Here is a 23885-nt window from a genome sequence, read left to right on the forward strand (position 1 = left end):
AATTTTCTAAAAGACCAATATTTACGGAAGAGATTTCTATTGTTTCAAACATTATGGAATATTTCCATATGCATACAGTACTAGAATCAAAGATTTAAATGGTGAATAAATTTGACGAATAATTTATGACAATGAAATGGTAAAATATGATAAAAAAGATGATATACATATCATCAAAAAGATAATAATATTTATATTCATTGTGATATAATAAAAGAAGCTTATCTAAGTGAAAAATCCACTTAAGTTATTTATGCATTTATTAATTTAAATGTACCAAGTAGTATGATTTCATAAACATTTGATAAACCGCCATTTTTCTAGTTAAATTAAATGAAATTAGTAGTATTCACATGTGGATAACTAATCAAAACCTCGTGGGTTTAAATAATTAAGAAGTTGAATGTAATTTTATTGTTTAGGAAATGTTAAAGAATAATCATAAGTTATAGAGAAAAGTAAAAAAAAAATTAGAGGAAGAGGATGTTTTACAGATTTTGTGAATAAAGATTCATTGCCAATATTTAAAGAAATTTTATTTTTATTTAAATTAATGACTGATTTAACGAAATACCATCATAGTAATGAAACTTAAAATTAAGAACTTTCAAGACAACTGATTAGATTGAAAATACTAGTTATAATTTTACTACAGAAGAAAAAAATAAATAATATTTTATTTTCAAGAAGGTCTCTTCAATTAGAACTAAACTCTATAAAAATTAATAATGTTAATATTAGAGAAGAAAATGTAACTTTAAATAGTTTGGGAAGATTTATTTATACAGTACAACTATCTATAAGAAGTAAACAAATTGAACATCATAATGTAGGTCAGGGATGGGTAGCCACTGGCCTGCGAAGTTTTCAGATCCGACCCGCTATAAAAAGTAGCATATTTTAATAATTTTGAAATTGTTATCTGCATGTTAAAACCCTTAGTAGTTGGATGTCTACTGTATTATCACTGAAGTGAATTGAAATGAGAGTGATGTAAAATTTTGCGTATGAATGCAAACATTTTGCAATTAACTTTATCCTGACAAGTTTTATATTTCAGTTTATGATTTCCTTTGACATTAGAAAACACAAATACGCACATTTAGTGCGCGTCAGAATGACGTTATGGGAGAAAAGCATTCTCTGCGTTATTTCATTGTCGAGCTTTGATTGCTTAAATAATAAAATAATGGCCGACGTGGTTACGAAACTAATAGCTGCGTTCAGTGCGATTGGTTATCAAAGATTATCGATTGTTTCTTAATTATTATTAAACCATTGATCAAACTAAGTTTAGTTAAGGATAAATTTTTATTAAAAATATTGTACAACTAAATCATTTTAATTATTATTTTAATTTTTAATTTAAAATATAATTTGTAGCCCATAAGCTGAGCGATTAAAAAAAAGAAAATTGATACGGAATGCTGCATTGTTAACGATAATTGGATATTTAATTATTTAATTGCAAATATAGACGATAAAGCTGTTTGTTTAGTATGTAATGAAACTATTCCATTTTTAAAGAATATAATCTAAAAAAGGCATTTTTTCACAAAACATTTCGTTAAATATAAATTTTTTTCTCCAGAGCAAATGGAAATTGAAGCAGAAAAACCAAAATTACCTTTACGAAAACAACAAAATACTTTGAAAAATATGTCAGACAGAGATAGAGAGAGCTCTTATAAGAGCGAGATACATTGATGCACGAAACGGTGCAAAGCAGTGCAAATCTTTTTTGTGAGGGGAAATTTGTGAAGGAATGTTTGATAGATATTGTTGAAACATTATGGCCTGATAAGAAACAAACATTTGAAAAAATTTCTTTGTCACAAAGAACTCTTGAGACGAATTGGTAATATTTCGAATAATTTACGTGGCCAATTAAAAGTAAATTGTTCTTACCATGCACGGGCTTTAATGTGACATTAACAATACTAGTCAACTTTAAATTTTTATTCGAGCTATAAATCATAAATTAGAAATAACAGAAACTTTACTTTCTAGATATCCTATGAAAGACACAATGACTGGCGAAGTTTTTTTTATTGTTCTTCAAGAAGTGTTGAAGAAACAAAGTATAAAATGGGAGAACACTTTTTAACATCACAACCGATGGATGTCCTAGCTTGACGAGGAAAAACATCGGATTATTAAAAAGAATAAGCGACGAAATAAAGGAGATTCCAGGAAAAGAAAAAAATTTTCTACACTGTATTATTCACCAGGAAACCCTTTGTGCAAGAGTTAAAACTTAAACATGTAACATCGGTTGTAACGAAGGTGGTTAATTTTATTTGCGGAAGAGCTCGAAACCACCGGCAGTTCGTAACATGTTTGCAAGACATTGACTCTGAATTTACAGATATTCCTTACCACACGAAAATAGGGTGGCTTAATCTTGAAAAAGTGGTAAAGTGATTCTATGACGTGTTAGATGAAATTATTAAGTGCTAAGGACAAACTGAATGAATTTTCTGAACTACAAAATGAATATTGGCTGAACGACTTTTCCTTCTCCGTTGATATTTATTAGAAGATTTGATGATTTTCAAAAGGCTTCCAAAGATTTATCGCTAGTAAGCCAACCGTTTAATTTTAATGTCGCCGACGCACTACCTTGCATTCAGTTGGAACTGATAAATTTAGAATCAAATCGGATACTTAAAAGCCAATTTGCAGATAAAAACGGTAACAGAATTTTATTCTTCTTTAAATCCAGAAGTGTTCAAAAGTACGCTTCATGATGCTCAAAAATATTTTGCATTTTTCGGATCTACCTACCTTGTAGAGTCATTAGGTTAACTGGAAGTAGAAAAGATGAAAAATATGCAACCGCCTTCGCCGGGAATCGAACCACGGACCTCTGGAATACCGGCCCAGCGTGCTACCGTTACACCACGAAGGCACGCTAGGGAAGTGGGAGAAATACCTTATATACTCCCCTTTTTAAAGGGCGACTAGGGTTTTAGGGGACCTAGTCGGCAAATCCTGGGTGCGGAGAATCATCATCCACAACCCTTTTAGTTCGGGCGCCACTTGTAGAATCATTAGGTTAATTGGAAGTAGGAAAGATGAAAAATATGCAACCGCCTTCGCCGGGAATCGAACCACGGACCTCTTGAATACCGGCCCAGCGTGCTACCGTTACACCACGAAGGCACGCTAGGGAAGCGGGAGAAATACCTTATAACCTATGTGAAGTTAGAGTCTCTTTAATGAAAAATACAAAAAGCAGGACAAGATCACGAATTACGGATTCAAATTTAGGAGCTATTTTATGAATAGCCACGAGTGATTTGAATCCATATTTCGAAGGAATTATGAATCACGAATATACTAATTTTAATCCTTCGCATTAGAGTTTTCATTTCTCGTTTGATTTTTCTTAAATTTTTCTCTTGTTTCTCGTATTTATTTTGATGTTATCACATTAAAAATATTTGTTCCAAACTGTACTTCTGTTACCTGAAATATACCACCAATAACAGATTTCTAATACATATTTTTTTTAAAAAAATTTTAAATACATTGAGAATTTGGTACGGCATAAATTAATTTTTTCGGTTTTTATTCTCTTTTATAAAATTTTTAATTCTTTTTATTATTATCATCTAATGGCGGCACATGCCTAAAAGATTAAATTCTTTAATCTAATCTGGCTCGCGTCAGGATACGAAAATTCTCATTTGGCCCGATGACGAAAAGAGTTACCCCTGATGTTGATTCTTCATTAATGATTCATTGTACAGTCAAAAGTCGTTAATCCGGACTCGTCGGGACTTCGGCGATTCCGGATTATCGATTTTTCCGGATTATAGATCATCAGTTTAAATCTCGTAAGATGGCATGCAGAAATTCTAAAATTAAAAATATGAAACCGTAATTTATGAAATAAAGAACAGTTATGATCTAAAGGGTATCAAAATTTGCAAAAAGAAAAAGCTTAATATTTATTTGTTTACTTTATTAAACATTTCTTTCAATGTAAGTTGTTTAAGTTTTGCTTCGTTTCATGTGATAATACTTTCTCTTTAATTCTATTGAACAGACATAATTTCTTGTTCAGTTACAAAGTTCCGCTGTTCAAGTCCTATAACTGCTGTGTCGAGAACACCGACTAATTTGTCAATCGAAATTTTTTCGTTTTCAATAACCTCTGTCACTTTTCTTCGCTATCGGAAGCGAATTATAATGACGAGGAACTTGTTTTAAATCATATCAAAGAGGGAGCATATCGAGATGAAATACTACATTTGGTAAGGAATTATAAGCCAAATAAAATAAAAACATCTGCGCTGAAGATAACTTCCAGTTCATTGCCCGCTGCGAGACATCCCCCCCCCGCACAGCAGCGTGAAATTGATAAACAGATTTCGGATTTCAAAACATACTTTCGCTTTAGATCCTTTACATATTAACAAATATATATCGGAAATTCTATTTGATATAATCGAAAGTTTAAACTTACTTTTATAAAATTGCTCTTACACAGTCTTCAAAAAATAATAAGCCGGAACCAATTCGAAAATTAAGGAACAATGCAATCATCAACATTAACTGAAATAGATAATTATATAATTTTAGTTTATACGTCCATTATACATAAAACGCGCACGCGAAAACGTATTCTGCACTTGCGCACACTCACATGCGCAGTCGTAAAAGGTCTTACGCGCACGCGTAAACGCCTGTGAGCATGTGTCAACGCGGCGCATGCGCAGAAAGTTTTTAGTTTTGAGGTCCGGATTATAGATCCTTCCGAATTATGGGTGTCCGAATTAACGACTTTTGACTGTACTCCTGATTATTTTACACCCGATACTCCTGATTATTTTACACCCGAAGGTACAAATATGTTTCTCCATCCAACCTTAAAAAAATTTTGGATAAACCTTAAAAAAATTTTATTACTTATAAAGAAAATGATACTCAAGCACCTAAATTATCTGATGTAATGAATAAATTTCGAAAAATAGAAATATTGTAAAAATAGGGATTTCTTTATAATATATAAATATGCTTTCTTCAGAGAATATAAAAAAGCACGTACAAATTTTTAAATTCAACTTCAATTTCAGAGAAATAAAAGTGAAAACATGATTCATGCTAATGAAAAAAAAAAATTAGAAAGCAGTTGTTGAAGATTTCAAAGTGATGTTAAGTCATTATAAATTTTAAAATGAAGCAAAGATTACATTTGAATATTTTAAAATGGAAAAGAAAATAAATATAGAATGGAATCAACTGAGAATGTTAAAATGCCCCCCATTTTCATCTGCATCTGGTACTTCTAAAATAACATCGACATCAGATGATGTTTTAAACTTATATATTCTAATATTGAGAAAAAATCAAACTAAATATGGAGATACGTGTATTGTAAAAATAGAAGTAGATGATGGAAATAAAAGAGTATTTTTTTTTAAATGTCAAGGAAAAATTTCTAATAATGCACTCAAAAAATTAATAAAAGAAATTACATATTCAACTATAAAGGTAAGAATAGATGAAGAATATTTATATGATTTGGAAAAACTTTAGAATATGCGGTCTGAATCCTTTACAAAATATATATTATTTTTGGAATGTTTTATATTGAAATTTATGCCCCTGTGAATACGAGTCATGATAGAAATCATACTATATTTAATCATTTTAGTGTCACTTTTGATATTTTTTTAAGATAAAAATATTTAAAAATTGTCCTGATTTTATAACAATTTATATAATTTGTTTTTTTGTAACTATTTTAATACTTTTTCTATTTTTTTATTGTTTTTATATAAAAATGAACAAAAATTTAAAATTAAATTTTGAGAGTGTTTTAAAATTTGTAAAACGGATAAAATGTTTATAATGAGCAGCGTATCTCCGATGCTATAGAAGACACGACAGATTCGACATAATTTTGATTTTAATGCAATTAAAATCAGCATTGTGAAGGATTTGCCGCCTGTCCTATAGTATGGGACATGTGCTGCTGATTTTACTTCCGAAATGTTTTCAAAATTCTAATAATCTATTGGACTTATAGTTTAATTTTTTGAGTTTCGCGACTATTAATACTCACATCTTTACTACTTAGAAGTTTTATTTTATTTGTTTAAAGCTATTTATTGGGAATATTGTTTCTTAATTTTACAAGTTGAATTTTGATTTTAATGTAATAAAAATCAACATTTTGAAGGATTTGTCGTGTGTCCTATGGTATGGGACACATGCTACTTATTTTAGTTCCGAAATTTTTTCAAAATTCTAATAATCTATTGGTTTTTTAATTTAATTCTGAATTTCATGATTATTATTACTTATATCTTTACTACTTAGAAGTTTTATTTTATCTATTTATAGCTATTTATTGGGAAAATTGTTTCTTAATTTTACAAGTTGAACTCATTACTAATCTAAAACAACTTATTTTTTCAACGTTAATACACTTTTCTATTTACTTACCCATATATTTATCTATTTATAAATTAATGTGAACACTGGTTGAAATCTGGATATAAAGATGAAGACCAAATGAAGATGGCTTAAACATAGATGAAAATGATTTAACCACTGAGTGAATGTATAGCTTCATCTTTTCAACTAAAATAACATTATAATTGAACTGATTTTTGTTTAAGAGAAGTAATTTTTACTCGAGCAATCCTTATCATTTAAAGTTATGAAATAATGCTTAATAAGTCACTTTGAACTTTCTTAGAGTAGAATTTTTATAATTTTGATATTAGTTCTTGAGTAAGTGACTAATTCTGTTCCGTTATACTCGAATATTCTTTTCTGTTATTTCACATAAGTTTGATTCTTGACTGTTGAATCCAGAAATAAGCGTGATAATATGTGAATATGATAAAAATGAAATTCTTCAGTTCATAAAAATGTATTCATTTACACATAAAAATGAAATGTTACTTTCATCAGTCTTTTAATTATTAATCAAACATCAGTTTTGAGTTGATATGTTCGCCTTCCATTAAGAGTTGCACTATCGTAAAAGTTTACATTGTTTGGAGGATACTGTTGAAGCGTATTTACAGTAGGCGGTCTTCTTAAAGAAGAAGTATAAGTAGGATTAAATGGCACAAAGCGTGGATTGTAAGGGTAATTAACATCATCACGGTCTTCATATTGGTTGAAATACACAGAGTCATAGAATGAAGCTGGAGAATTCATTTTTTCATTATAAGAATATTTACTTGAAGCTATGGAAGTACTATCGGATGCATTTGCCGAAGGTGCCACCATTTTGCCTTTAAAACCAGAATTTTTATCTTTCTTCAGAGTTTCGTAATGAGTTAGTAGAGAATCCGCTGCCCACGAATTCACTGGACTGATGATAGATATATTTCCATTACCTGTACTTCTGCATAAAGTATCATTCGACTCGATCTTCTGTGTATTCTGACTTAAAGCAGTTTGGGGCTCCTTTTTATGTTTACGATAGCGCGCTAAATAAAAATAAAGAATCAAGCCTGTTATCAGAAATATGAAAAGAATGCCACAAGATAGTCCGATGGCTAATCGTGTGTTGTCCGAAAGCATGTATCGACTGCTTTCATTTGACTCTGTGATTCCATTGGGATCTCCTGTAATTGGCTCAATTCCTGTAGGATTAATCGAAGGATCCATGATGTCAGGCTTAGTGTACATTATCTCTACAATGTTCGAAATATCTCCTTTAGCACCCGTGAAAGCAACAGCTCGCATGGCTAAGTAGTAAATTCCGCTGGAAAGATTCTTCAGTTCTACAATCGCACTCTGAATCGTTCCCGCTACTGCAGGTATAAATACGGAGCCGTGAACACTCCACATATCAATATACTGTACGTAATGCGTATCGAAACCACTGTAGGTATCATCTCGGCTGCGAAATACTCTTAGTTCGTAATTGGCAGCTGTAAAGAAAAAAGAAGGCTTTGTTAGATGACAAGACAGATGTATATCAAGTTGTTTTAAGTAAATATATTCATAGTGTTTCCGTTTAAAATATTTTAAAATGAGCTTTCAATGAATAAGCACGATTTAGGGTCTTCGCGACACGTTTTTACTATTTTTACAGTGATGTCTGTCTGTGTGTATGTGGGTGACAATTTTTCGTCCACGATAATTCTTACATCAAACTTCCAAAAGTTTGTTTTCCGTATTTAAGCTTTCTGCATTACTATAAAGAGTTTCTGAGTAAAATTGGGTAATGTTAATAATGATATTTTAATCAGCTAATCTTTACATTTGCGATATTCAAAGGTCATAATTTGTATTCGATGTTAGAGGCACAAGTAAGGGGAACACCAGATATATACCAACAGGTGATTCAGGTGTTGCCCTTTCATACTAATTATCCCGAACAAACTAGGCTTGTGAGAGAAGGCAGCCAGCTAACGTCATACAGCGGGCAGTACAACTGGCAGCAGCACATCTGAGGACTCATCCGCTTGTCCGGAGTACTTTATTATAGCTTAGTGGTACATGAGTCATTACATAATTGTTATATATTTGTTACGCACTATTATTATGCCACTTGAATTACGATTGTTTGCACAATTTTGTTTGATGCAATATTTTGTGGATTGAAGTTCTACAGTTCTTTCAGCCAGTTCTGTTTTACATATGTTTCCTGTAAAATATCCTTTTTTCATATAGTACAATTTTACATACAGCTCGTTTTTGCGTACGTTTTGTTTCAAGATACCTGATACTTATTTGTTAACACTTGTATTACTTAACATGTTGGCAGATTACACGTCATATGTATTCACGTAGTTATTAAAGTCCATATTATTGCAATTATAATGTAATTAACTAAATTTTACATGTCACTATTATAGATATACATATATGCAATAGTGATTATACATTGATTTGCAATTTTATATATTTTAAGACTGTACAAGTAATAAAGTATTATATAAAATTCTGTTGATGATATGCGCTATCATACTTTTCGCTAGTTTTAGTATGGTTAGTTGTGGAACAGAGTGAGGGTGCTTATGTTACATGGGCGCACGTAATTCTTATCCATTTGCTGCTAAGTTTTCGATTATTTTAAAACTTTTCCTTCGAAGGTGTTTATTTGCTGTTTCATATCTTAAAAAGGCATGCAGGTTCAGAGCCGGCTTATTGGATAATGCAAATTCCTTATGGGCTGTTTGTTCTTTTTGTTAAGATTTCGATACATTTGTTATAAATCGAAGTAGCGTGTTCAGGGTTTTGACTTTTAACTTCCTTTTCCTGGGAAACTGGAATTGCGACATGTTCCAGGAAGGTCACATAATCTTCTATGTTTCGAGTGGTATCATTCTGGGATGCTTGGTTTGCTATATGGAGTACTTCATAACCTTTTACAGAAACAGTTATTTCGGTTATGGCGGAACTGTTGGACATTTCGCTTGGTGCTCTTATATTATTGTCTACATCCTGTAATGAATCTAATGGGTCCATGTTGTTTTGTTCCTTTATGGCAGTTGTTATTGCTGTTTGTAATAAGTAGTTTAGGGCAGTGGAGAGTTGTGTGGAAAAGCACGATAATATAATGTTAATGAGAACACAAAAACTCTAAAGGGTGATACTAAACACAAATAGTTAAAAAATATCAGCTTGATGAGGGGAAGAATGAGAGACATTCGCTAATCAGGAATACATTGGAATGAAAACAATGAAAGAAATACTGATATATCATCTCAATCCGGTTAAATGTACCACGAAAACCTTATAAGTTAATAATTTTAATTTGCTAACCAGTTATTTTACTTTAATAGCTTTTACTATCAAGCTTCGTTTCATTTCCCTGCTAGAATGTAAATTTTGAGCGCGCGTGATGTTCAGAATTAGGTAAAAGGAAAGAAGTACTCAAAGGAAGTTTTTGGAGGGCGAAATCAGAGCGTGTTCTGCCTGCTTGAAGGCGACGTTGCTAACTTTGATTTTCTCGATTAGAAGTCTGCGGCGTTGAGTTATTCTTGCCATTAGACTTGTATACGCCGATTTTGGTCAGAGCCAACTAGCGCGCTAGTTAAACTGTAAAGACGTTAGGCTAGACTTTAGTTTATCCATTATCTCTTATTTAAAGCCAAAAGTGTTGGCTTCTGTGAACACGAGTTGGTGTCATCTGTTAAACTTTATTTTGATTAATGTAAAGGTCCTTTACACCCTTGCTTTGTCTTATTTATGAGACACAGGGAAAAGTCACAAGTTGTCTTCTAGAGTCCTGATCTAATTATATACTACCCAAGAAGACCAGACCTTTTAACTTGAATACTATAGTTCACAACCAACACATATAAGACACGTTCAAATCATTCAGTACACAGAATTAGATCGCTAAACAACTGTCACCGATATTAAATACTTAAGGTGCTAGTTACACTTCTTAAACAGTATTTGAAACGTGTGTGTGGAGCTTAATACATGAATATTGTTGAATGTAGGCTATAAGATATCAGTTAGAAATTTTGCATCTTAAACTACAAATAACTACTTTTATACTGTGATAGAAAATTTTATAATTTGTAGTAAATTACACCTATTAATTAGTTTGCTCATAATAATGAAAGCTTTATCTAATACCATAGACATTTGCCGATTTTTGATTATATTAATGGTTCATCAGATAGAACATGGAGACGTATTTAGTTGGTTAATTAACGTTACAATAACTTCCAGCTGAGTCTCCTTTGTGATATTAACATAAGATTTCAGATCTACCTTAAATACTATACTTCATCCGTTCTTCTGTGCTTTGAAGTGAATAGTAAGTTCTAAAAAATAACGCGACAAGAATGAAATAACATGATTTAATATTACTTAATAATCACAGTGGCTCTTGAATTTTTTGTATTACACACACTTAAACATTGCATTCTTTGGGAAATTAAGTCTAATATGATGTCTGAAATTCGGTGGAGGGGGGAACAACCCAATAACTCTTGAAAAAGTAAGTTGATTTTTCTTAAATTAGAATCTTTGGTATTCCTTTTACCGCTGATAATAATGTGAAAAAAATTATCAAGATCCTTTAATTAGATGCTGAAATAATGATCATTAGAAAATTCGGCAATTCCTTTTGCTCTATTATTGATACTTGTGCTGGGGAGTTTCAAAGACGGACTGCCCCTAAATCCGGGATGAAGGATAAGGAGAAATCCAAGATATCAACTGGATCCAAGGTTACCTGAGAATTTATAAATTATGTTTCTAACAGTGGCGTAGCTATGGTGGGACAAGGGGGGTACATACGTCCCCGGGCGTAGCATCCGGTGGGCGCCAAATTGATGACACACATTTCAGAATGATATGCTTTCCATTCTTGGAACACAGAAAAGGACGCAAAATCTTTGTCCACGGGCGCTGAAAAACCTTAGATACATTTCTGGTTTCTAATTAGCCGATTTGAAAATTGTTTAGAAACTTTTGCCCGTCCCGTTTTGCTGATTCGCGTGATACCACATTCTAAACTTTTAAATTATAATCTTGTAAGGTACACTTTCCTTCAAATTTCTGTATTGTCTTTTGCTAAGAGGAATTTATGGTTGGCGAAATGCTGTCGATTATACGCTTGGCCTGATTGACCACGTGCAAAAATCGGAAAAATAAATTTCTCACGATCTGTTGTTTTAATTATCGCAAGATATTTATCAGCCTGCATCTTGCTGCTTCGAGGTGTATAAAATTGATCTTCATATTATGCAGACTTCCACTGTGATTAGGCACTTTTCATATCTTATTGAAATGCACAATAGCACAACTTTGAAAAATCAAATACTAATTAGCAATTAACTAACTAATCATACAGATTTGTAACTAGTATCAAAATTAGTGCATTTAAAAGATATATCTAATGATATAATTTTATCCATGTACACGGCAAAGAATGCGAGAGTGTAAAATTGTGTGCGATAGACTATTATCTCTTATTATTTCTTTCACGGCTGGGCGAAGTTACAGCCGCCATCAATGATACAAGGCTGAAACTGTGGCAGCAGAGAATTGCGGACGTTTTGGAATATACCATTGGTCTCCCCGATGATCGCGCTAGCTACGCTAATGCGAGGGACAGATGAGTCACCCATGTAGTATTTAGGTGTTTTATGTGTTCCTCAACAATGCCCTTTATGAACGCATGCACTTGAATGAACGATTATGCACTTGAATGAACGATGTTTACTGATACCTAAATATCGCAGGAATATACGTGCACATCAAAATGGATTTAAATTTGTTGATATTTTAGAAATAATATAGAAGAAAAAAGCTATTTTGTTCGTTTCAAAGTATTTATTTAAAATGCGTTAGAAACTATTAGTTTTCCTTATTTAAAAACCAATTGAATTATATGTTATTTAACTGCACAATAAAATATAATTTTTAACAATAAATAAATTTAAAAAAAAGAAAGAACGTATTTGTAAACAAATGACATCAAATGCATTTTCAAAACGGCATATCCAAAAATTTATATATTTGATTTCTTTAACAGAGCTTGAATTCTAATTAATTTCTTTAATCGATATTCATAAATATGTAGCAAGTGTAAAATAAAGTTACTAAATTTCCGGCTTTAGTATATAGAGCTGAAAATTAAACTATAAAGCATGCTGAAATAAAATAAGTTCCTGAAACATTTTTGCATTAAATTCCTGAAACATTGATTCAGTATTAAATTGCGATAACATTTTGAATGAAAAATATCTATTTTTAAAGGAGAAACTGGAAAGTAAGTAACATTTAACAGATAATTAACAAAATCTAAGCGAGTGCTTAAAATATGCATAAACATGATTTTAATGTCTTATACTACATATAAGCATTTAGATTTCACTCTTTTTCTTCATAATTTTGTATAAATTTTAGGGTACTTTTCCGTTATGCACGTGCTACGCATTTTGGTGCCCGTGAAAGAGAAACCAAACAAGCGCCGAGATCCAGTGAAAGCACCATCTGAGAACCAAACTATTAAAACTTTAAAGTATAAAATTTTAAATAACTCTTTTACTATAAAACTTTAATTTAATACATTTCATTGACTGGTTACAATTAATAAACTCTCCAAAATGCGTGACAGGTGCAAAACGAAAAAGTACCAATTTTAGATATTATCTTTATTATTCTAGAGCAAAAACTTAACAACAGCGAGGCATTTCATTGTATATTTATTTAAAAACACATGCATGGTGCATCCTAGAAATAAGTATATTTCGTTACCATAGAGCAATGTTTTGATCTCAAAAATATGGTCGTTACTTGTTAGGCAAGTTTCGTTTTCCGATTAGTGGAGCAAACTGCGAACTCTCCCTCCTTCTCATTCTAACGTCCTACGCGTAAATTTATGCATTGATAGGTTTGAAGCTTAGCTAATGACTTTTACGCATTATGACTATGGGAAATGGGATCTTTTAAGTCGTCATGTGAAAGCTAGAATAATAAGTTTGCCCAAATGTTTCAACTTGTTCACTTTATGTCAAGTTGGTATAAGAACCGACAATTCACAGCGAAATAAACACGAATTGATTCGGTCAATGGTATTGCTGAGTCAGCTGCATATTTAAGTATTCGCAACTTTCCGTTCCCTGTTTGGCTACGAATTAAACCTCCTTTAGCAGGTATTATGGGACTGACTGTTACGTCATAAACCTATGTCAATAATGACGTCTAGACAACTGTGTGAATTGTCTCTTTTCAGGTCATGGTATAGCTGTCACAATTTAACACAAGCCGAATTTCCGTTGCTAGGTAGCCAAACATTGCTTCATCTTGGAAAATAGTACTAGGATTTTGTCTAAATGTTTACACTTTTGAACTTTATGTCACCCTGGTAGACCAGTCACAGTGAGGCAAATACGAACTGCATTCAACCACTCACATATGCGGAACTTTAATTATCTTTGTTAGCTACGGCTTAAACCCTGTTTCACATGTGTGAATGTAACGACTTTCACAACGACTTATGGCTAAGATAATAGTGACAGCTATACCACCGTCTGAACACTTACTTATGGTCTGAAACGCACGGTAGCAATGTATAAAATAATACTTTATAAGTTGTTTAATTCGTTTGCTCTCTGTCTTTTTTTATTATTTATTTATTTATTATTATTTTTTGGGGGTTGGACGTGCTTTAAAACTTCTTCAGACTTTTTTAAATTATTATTATTTTAATTTTTGTAAAGAAGGAGTGAAACGTATTGCAAACAAAACACTTATAATAAGTGAAACTAAACATAAAATATCACAAATGACACTTTAAACTAATTGATCCAGTAACTTACCAGTGCCAGTGTCATAATTATCTCCTGGCGCAGTCCAATTTAAGACATAGAATGTGACATTGTTTTCAGAAATCTGAATTGAATCCACCCTAAGGTCGTTTATCCTTCTTGGTGGAAAATGCGTTTCTAATTTTTCCTTGTTTAAATAGAAACTTCTATATGAAGCAACTCTCTTGAACGATCCGGAGTCATAAGCCAAATTCACGGGAATAGAACTACCACAGCAATGAGAATTTTTTATTGCTGAAGGATAAACAAAAATGAATACGTAGGAACATTAAAATGATTGTTTCAATAATTTTAATATTAAGATATTCAAAATAATATGAAAATAACATAGTATCAAATCACATGAAATACTTAATTTAAAAACAATTAGTTTGCAATATTCCTCAAAAGTGATGAAACATTTATGATTTTTGAAAATAATGACAAAACTTTTAGAAACAGTTTTAACAAATATTGAACTTGAATTACAAAATGAGATTTTTTTTAAAGAGCTTATCTAGATTTTCTTTTACAAGAAACATTATTTCGACAATAAAATATTCCCTTCAAAAATTAACATTTTGTAGTTACAGCGGGAAAACCATGCCGGTAAAATAAAGAAATACTATATATCATCTATAATACATGTAATATGAGCGTTTATAAAATTTTTTTGTGTTAAAGCACAAGTGAAAACTGGTCTGCATGAATTATTAAATTAAGGTTTTTAAAATGATATACTATTTTACTATTTTATTACCGTATTTTAGTTAAATCAATGAGATATAAAACAACTGTGTACTTTGAAGAAGGCTAAGTTACCTTGTGGTTGAGTCTGATGCTTCATCGAAGTATTCCAGCTCTCCACAACAAAAGTGAAAAAATAATATCCAGTATCTAATGTATTTCTAAAGTACCTGGAAAAAATCCCGTCATTTTTCGTAATATCCGGATCTGAAAATGAACATGAAAATTTTTAATAAGCATTTGCACACAAAGTATTCTGTATACAGGAAACTGCTATGGCACGATCTTATCCCATTATTGTGCGTTATTATATTTCATCAATTAAACTGCGACAAATAAGATAACGTAGCAGATTCTTAAATCTTAAATCATTTATAATCACATAAATTGAAAATTATTTGGAACAGCTTCAGTATAGCCCACCTTCAAAGTTTGGCAAATTTGTTTTTTTGGCGCCAAAGCGCATGAAATATGTTGTTTTGAAAATTGGTTACCATCAAGATTTTCGACGAAACTTCGTGTTTCAAAAATCGCGCCCATCTTGATTTCACTAGAAATTATGGATAATAAAAATAAATTTTTGGCTATTATACACAATTTTAAAAGAAAAAATATTAAGGAACGATTAATGAAAATTATTAAGGTTAAAAGGACGCAATTTTAAAAACAATGCCGGAAAATCTCACCTTTGCTTGGCTTTCTCAAATATAAGATGGCTTTGCATGGTATGTTACATTTTTCACAACAAATTTTATCCTTCAATAATCCACAATAGGTTTAGATCAATCATTAACTAAATGCAAAAATCTTTTCTCCAAAACAGTATTCTGCACAATATCTAAGCGTTAAACAATCGCCGGAAAGAGTGTTAAGAATTTTGTATTTAGATAATTAATTTTAGTAGAATTCTAATTAAAAATGTTGTATTTCTCCGTGCAATGCAGCGCGAGACAAATTCTAAGAGAAAGCTATGCCGGAAAAGTAAGAATACAGGGCCATGTGCATTTAACTCTGAGTAAATGGATATCTCGGTAATTAGAATTGAAATTGAAAAAAATGTAATTGACCACTATGTTAGCTGTAACCATAATTCCATCCCCTTTAGAAATCAGAAATTTATTGTTGTTTACATTGCGGTTGCAAAATAGCATGGGTTACCACATGCTTATAAACCGATATGAGTTGCCACATCATATCATTTATCGCCATTCTTGGCAATATTTTTTGGTTAAAATTCTGGGTGGGCTATACTAAAGCTGTTTCAATTCTTTTATGCATAACTCTACAGTCTTTTAAGAGAAACAGTTAACATAATATACTGTAAAAAAAAGGATTTTTTTCTGAGAAGGTAAGGCAATTAAACTGCTATAAATGAGAGATTGATGCAAATTCTTAAATTTAAATCATTAATATATAATCACACATCTTTTACGCATAACTATGAGATAGTAAATAGTTAACATAATATACTGTAGAAATAGAAGTTTTTTATTAGAACGTTAGACATTAAACAGTCATAGAATCGTACTAATTTAACTAGTTAGGATTGTTTAAAGATTTCAGTTAGGATAAAAATAAAGGAAATTTCTCAAACTCACTAAAGAAATATTTGACTGAAAGAATCACAAAAAAAATAAGAAAAAGAGCTGCTGCCATTCCGAAACTTAATATTTATATTTTGAAACTGAGGCAAAAAATTATGAATATATTTATTAACTATTCCAAAAGTCATTTCATTTAAATTCATTTGCTAATTTACAGATAGATAATATAAGTACTATGCGAATTATATTATAGTTATATTTATTTAATAGGTATATTTTTGCATTTGCTTAATGATTAGTTTTTACACAGAGAATATGTAAAACAGATTTGCAATTACAATGAAAATAACTTCTTTATATAAACCACTTTATCAGCAGTATAATTATTATGACTCAAATAGAATTTATTTCTCAAAATGACCAAAGATTATAACATCAAATGATGATTTTGATCCTTCCACATTCTTGCCTTTGTACTGTTTTTCATATTCTGCAACGAATACTTATATTTACGGTATTTTTATTTGCGATTTCAAAATGCTCCGCTATCACTTCTGGTTGTCCAAAGAAAAGAGCACTGTGACTTATTTTGGGTGATATTCCTACGGTCAGCAGTTCGCCACATTTGAATCTCATCAATTTCGTCTCATGAGCCCATGTAAATTCATTAGTGCGCTAGGTTTGGGTTTTGGATATATCTGATTAGAGCTGTCTGCCTAATTGCAGGGATATCTCTGTGAATGATTTTCTAAGGAAAGCTGGCACGCATACATGTTACACATGAGAAGAAACCCATAAACACCCATACAGCCAGTCTGTTCGCCGGATTTCAAACCCCTTTTGCGCACCAGAAATCCTTGAATGTTATAGAAGAACTCATTGCGCGCATTCAGTTAACTTTCAACAACATTCGGAGACGCCAGGCATCTGCGATTGTGTCAGACAGTTCATAATCTAACGCTACAGCACAATCACTTTAATGTCAATAGTCGGCGAATTGAACACTTCGGACACGAAAATACATCTTGCAGGACACTGTAGCCTTGCGAGCACATCACTATGTGTCCCTCAAGCAGTCTGGTTGGAAGTGAGGTTCTGGAAATTTGAAGTCGCAAATCTCTAAAACGAAGCATTATACTAAAATCATTCCAACGACGCTTTGCTTCTTCTAACCTCCAGAATACTAAGTAATATTGTTGCTCTTCTTCTTTGGCATGCTCTATAATATGCATGTCCTTGTAGTGAAGCCACTGGTGTGCAAATAAGACGGTAATGCTTTCTATGGTTCCACACTACCTTGATTGTTGACATGTTAAACCACAAAGATAGATAGATGACTTAGCGTCCCATTATAATTCCTATAGTACAGAAAACAAACTCAGATGAATGACTAACATATTTTTTTATTTACTTATCAACCTAACGGTGACACAAGTTATCCAATAACATAAAAGGAAAAACCGTTACTTGCAGGATAACATTAAATAAATGTTCCGGTCAAATTAAAATATTAAATACATATAAAATATTAAATTCCTCTGTCCCTCAGTCTTTCACAAAGCAATTGCGATTAGCAAAGCTAAAGCATGTTAAGCACCATAGCAGCGGGGTGAAATATTAGAATGAGAAGTAAGCGATGGCTCCTGGTGGCTGTCTCTTTCTCGAACTCAAGAACTCTATGCTTGTATGCTTTAACTCATTTGTAGGCTGCTGGGGGCCGGCGAAAGTAGAAATACAGTCAAAATCAAAAGATAACCGGTTAATTAACAAAAATTCTATAACTTTACTTTCGATTATTTCATTATTTTAAACATACATCCTCGATAATTTTTAGGAAACTTTTAAGTGCGAAATTCTAATTTATTTTTTCAAGATGTAACAGCAAACTGGACAACCATACTAAATACGTTTTGCGACAGAAAGTACATCTTTCAATGTTTTAAAATAATTAAAGGACAATTCATAACTTCAGACATACCTCCTTCTCCACCATCGTATAATTCTAAGAGAATTTCCTTGTTAGTGTTCGGTTGGGAAATATGAGCTGTAACTTTAACATTGGTGATGGGTTGATTACCCTTTCTTACATCGACATACATTGCGACTGGAGGATGCTTTGGTTTGCTGCTCTGTAACAAATAGTAAAGAATAAAAAATAATTTAAAAGATTATTGCGAGCTAATTTAGGTATGTTTATAGAAAAAAATATATGTTTCAGGATATGACTAAGGAAACAAAGAAGTCTTTTGAAAAGTGTTCTAAAAAGAAAAAATTAATTTTAAAAACTTTCTCAGACATATGGATACTTAGTTTTTACATTGTTTCCTATATTCCAGGACAGAAATTAAGAGAGAAAAATGGCTTTGTTAAGCCATTCGCAACGTATATTTGTCTAATTGAGGAGTTCATTACAGGTGTTGTAAGTTTAAATCATGAACGATTAGTGGTAGCAGGACCGATTTAGGGGCCTCGCAGTTGCGGGCTCCCAAACTTCAGAGGAACACCACAAGTTGTTTGCTCATTAGATAATGTTTCGTACATTTACTGCAAATATGTACAATACCTATTACAAATTACATTACGGCTATGTGTCGGAAATGAAAGGTGAATGACAATGGACTTTTACCACTATATAACAAGCATTAGCCGAAATCAAAATTGTAAATCACCAAAAGCCATGACAATGTGGCTGTATGTAATTATCTGTTAGGCAGACGTGCAGTAATAACTGCTGTCCTTTCTTCTGGTCTGGAATACAGTAATCCTTGATTACTTCTCTTTGTCAGAGCTAGAGAGAGCTTAAGGATATCGCCAGTGGCGTTAATAGGGGTATAAAAAATATGCTGACATATAAGGACCCGTTAGAGTCTTTTAAGTGTCCTACCTCATGCCTTACGAAGGATCTATTATCAAAAGAGGAGAATGCTTTCACTGTTCTAAGCAAACCTGGATGTCGACCAGGTTTCTGTTCCTGTCTTGAGATAAAACTTATTCCACTTGCATGTTTTATTTTGCCGGAAAGGGTTAAAAAGAATAAAAATTTCCATTCAAAACTAAGGAATTCTGTCATATCATATGTAAGTCCTCAGTCAATATCATAAGTAAGTCATAATGTTAATAAATTCGGGAATTTTGCACTCTTAAGGGTAAAGAACTTTATATTTAACTTATTAAAGTATAATAAATATTTCATTAATTAGAAATTTGGTGCGATGGAAAAAAACGCTCTATGGAAAGTTACATTTTATTACTTGCTCAGCCCATCCCACCCACCAGGCAAAAGTTGTTTTCATAAAATTTCATGCCTTTTCTGAAACATTTTTTAATTGAATGCATATTGCTTCTAAAATTACTATTTAAGGAAATACACCTTACGTACCTTTTTCTCGAGCACACTTTAAATCTAAGCAAACGCATTAAAATAAATTGCCCTTCTTTCTAAACCCTTCTTCAAAGTTTAAGACAAAACTCTGTATGAGTTGAAAATTGATTTTCCTTTTTCAAATATGGTTTGAATTTCGTATAATGTATATGTATGTATGTGTAATTTCGTATAAAACTGTTTCGTATTTTTCACGTTTTATGCCTTAAAAAAATGCCTGTGTAAACTAATCCTAAAAAAGCAAAGCTTGAAGACAAGCTTATGCTTTATTTTTCAAGATTCCTAAGCTTTGAAAAGAGAAGTCTGTGAAAAACGTTTTTAGAAAAATTGGCTGCATATGTAAATAACAAATTACCGATGCATTCAAATATATATATATTTTTTCCGGAAATCGAACCCAGGATGTAACAAGGAATTTTCACAGCAATCGGTTATTTCTCAGCCATCGGATGTTATGCTAGTACTTGTTTATAAATTATAAAAAATGCGTATTAATTTCAATTTTCTCTACATTTAATTTTATTCAATCTTGTCATAATAAGGCACTGAAGTCAAATGGCCGAAAAAAATGGATCCATTAATTTTAAAAGCCATATTGCTTGGCTACAGTATTAAGGATAATTATAAAAAAATTAAAGAACGTAGAAAAAAAGAGATGCAGAAATAAAGAGAAATTAAAAGCAAAGTGATTAAGAAATTTAGTAGGTAATAACATTTCATAAAAATCACACATTTAAATAATTTTGGTTAAGAAGGTTTCGATATAAATATGTTTTTAAGATTATGTTTTAAGGCTTTCATGTAAGTCAATGTTTTAAGATTATAAAGATACATTTTATGAAAGAATTGTAATTTTTTTTTCAAATTTTTCAATAATTCATATTTTTTATTTCAGTAAATAATAGTATATTGTTATAACATCTTTCTATATATTCACTTATTGTGCAGTCTGACAGATAAAAGTAACAAAGCACAATTATATATATATTGTCCATCAATCTAGAGCTTCTTTCCTTAGCTCTATATTTTACGCATTTCTTCTTAACCCTGTATCTTACATGGTATATTTCTTTTTTGTATAAATTTATTTACTGAATCAACAATACAAAGCCCGGTGAAATAAGGAATTATTTCTTTACTCTTTAACGGCTCTTGTGATTTGCTAGCACGTTTGAGCAAGAGATTTATGGTTTGAATTTCGTATAATGTATACGTATGTATGTGTAATTTCGTATAAAACTGTTTCGTATTTTTCCCGTTTTATGCCTTAAAAAAATGTCTGTACAAACTAATCCTAAAAAAGCAAAGCTTGAAGACAAGCTTATGCTTTATTTCAAGCCATGCTTGAAATAAAACTCTGTTAATTTCTCTTCTAAACTCTGTTAAGTTAAAAGTAGGGGGAAAAGAAGGTGAAGGAAAATCTTGACTTACCAATTTTTCTAGTAAAAATTTCTGTAGTCGCCTTTCACCTTGAAGCACTACAAGAGCGTGTTTATATTGTTTAACTATTAATCCAGCCCTGAAAAAAATTACCATTATTTGAAAAATTGTTTTCCCTTTTTATTTTCTTCCTAAGTGTTGTAAATTATACAGTACACTCAGAGCTCAAATTTCCTTTTCTTCATTAGTAACCAGATGCGTTACTGGGATCCAAAAGCTCTGGCTACGCCACTCCTTACCGGAATTTTTAGGTTATAGAAATATGTCGAAAACGGAATCCTTTCCCATTTTCTATTCTTAGGAGGTCGAAGGCCACGAAGCATGGGTTTCTGGGCCGAAATCCTATCCCAGACTAACAAGATATTGTACAGCATAACGTAAGAATATAGTTTCAGATGAAGGAACTACATATTTCATCAGATACATAGCAAAGTTCTCAGAGTGATAGCAAAAAGTCCATTGAGTGAGGCTAAACATAAAGAGAAGATATCAGTGTCCACCGTCAGAGTCGAAGCATGTATCATGGAAGAGCAATGAGTGAATCCTTTCCTATTGTCACCAAAAATATTAACAGGTATATCCTTACAGTTTTAAATAGAAATTCAGAAATCAGACTTTGGTCCTTAAACTTCATTTACTGTTCAAATGTTTTTTCTTGAAAACAGTCATATTTCAGATTCATCATCAATGTGACATGATTAATCTCGTCAACAAATTAATGTGACTGACCTCAAACAGTAGCTACCTCATATTCCACCAGGACTACAATTTGAGTTGCATATTGAGAAATTTCGAAGACAAAATATCGAAGCAAACAGTTTCTCGTTAATTGGTTGAGTCATTTAAACCATCTTTTAAAAAAAATTCAATGTTACCGAACCATAGCAAGAATGCTCGCAGTGCTGTCGTACCAGAGTCACCTCAGGATACTAGTATGATATAGTATTCAGGGGGGTCATCTAGCTTCTATCTCAGCAAATACGTCTCTGAACGAGAATGTGAAGGCAACGTGGCAGTCTTGCTGATCCATCTGTTACTAATGAATCCACGTGCTTTGTTAGTCTGAAGTCATGGTTTTGGGTTGCCATCAGTATTAACAGCCAAATAATTTTATTTTATTTTGAATAATGTACGCACGATACAATTATACACAAGGACTTGCTGATAAGATTCATAACATATTTTCGAGGTATAACAAGGGGCATTTTTCAGTAAAATAATACATTTTCATAATCAAATGCCCGCCCCAGGCGAGATAGTGGTTAACGTTATTGGCTGCCATACCGAAGGGCCGAACTTAAATCCTGAAGCATGGATATCTGTAAGCGTATATTGTCTGTGTGGCAAGATGTCACTCAAAATGCACGGCAAGCCGAAATCTCTCGAGAGGTTTATAGTTGGGTAAGAAGGGTAGAAGACACTCGTACTGCTTCCCGGGATGTTCTTCTCCAGAATTCCATCCATAATGGAAATTTAGCAGTTAGCAAGTCCAGCCACAATTAATGTGTCTAGATGGATGCACAGGTGCCAGTCTTGCCTCTGCCTACATCTGTCATATTCAGATGAGAGCATCAGGCATCGTTTACGATTTACCAAGTATTCATTCCTTGGCAGTTTTGATCCCAGGATTTCTTGCCTGAAATTAGTTTTACATGAATACATGAGTTTTACTTGAGAATATGTGGCATATAAATGCTTGAAACCCTTTAAAGTTATAATGATTTGGAAACTTCCGTGAATAACACATGATATACAGTATTCTTGGAGTAACTGCTGCATCAATGCCCTGTATAGGTAGCGTTTATATTAGCGGAAACTGTAGTCGTAATACTTACTAAATTCCCTGTATATATTTAACTACTGAGATCGTGTAATTTTTTTAAGCTAATTTTTTTAAGAATATGCTTTTCTATGTGTAAGACAAGTTTCATTTGAAACGCTTTTGTATGTCAGTTAATTTTCTATATGGAGCGGAGTATAAAATATAACTTTAAAAATACAGTCAGCTGCATTAATAGGGTTAACCATTATGGGCAACTACTACTTTCAAACAAATCCTAATACGCAAATTCCAATTAAATCATAAGAATACAATTTTCTTCTGTCATTTGGAATATAATCCTTTTTAACTGATAGGACAGCCAAAAGAGGTGTGAAATTCTTCATTTCTTATATTTGACTTCTTTAGCCCCACAAGTGTCAGAATAAATTGACAATTAATCATAAACAGTATTTATATGGATTAAAAGACACTTTTCAAATACGTGTTTTTTTTTTCAGCATTTTACTGGAAAACTGTGTTTAAATTTAAATGTATTGGATTTCTGAAAATCATTAGAAATTATTAATTATCGCAAATTTCAGTACTGCTTTCTATCTATCAGAAGTAGAGTGCTTCCTGAGGAAAAGATAAACCATGAAAGCAATCAGAGTGAGAAAGTTAATTCATTAATATTTTGATTTTCTGCAGCAAACAAGAGAATTAATTATGTTTTGTAATGTTATCGGTTTGAT

General features: G+C 31.9%; 1 protein-coding gene across 2 annotated transcripts in view; it reads right to left on the reverse strand.

The window, feature by feature from the left end:
* Nucleotides 1-518: 518 nt before the first annotated feature.
* LOC118196560 (calcium-activated chloride channel regulator 2-like) overlaps nucleotides 519-23885 on the reverse strand; it is a 59890-nt gene continuing 36523 nt past the window's right edge. For both annotated transcript variants that reach the window (XM_035368029.2, XM_035368030.2), the window contains exons 11-14: nucleotides 18528-18678; nucleotides 15081-15212; nucleotides 14271-14513; nucleotides 519-7907 (exon numbers count right to left, since the gene is read on the reverse strand). In XM_035368029.2, coding sequence (XP_035223920.2) covers nucleotides 6949-7907; nucleotides 14271-14513; nucleotides 15081-15212; nucleotides 18528-18678 — 1485 coding nt within the window. In that variant the 3' untranslated portion in view covers nucleotides 519-6948. The remainder of the gene's footprint in view (nucleotides 7908-14270; nucleotides 14514-15080; nucleotides 15213-18527; nucleotides 18679-23885) is intronic.

The sequence above is a fragment of the Stegodyphus dumicola genome, chromosome 6 (assembly GCF_044657685.1).
Source record: "Stegodyphus dumicola isolate Sdum_Otavi_A_Nest chromosome 6, ASM4465768v1".
In the NCBI taxonomy this organism is placed as follows: Eukaryota; Metazoa; Arthropoda; class Arachnida; order Araneae; family Eresidae; genus Stegodyphus; species Stegodyphus dumicola.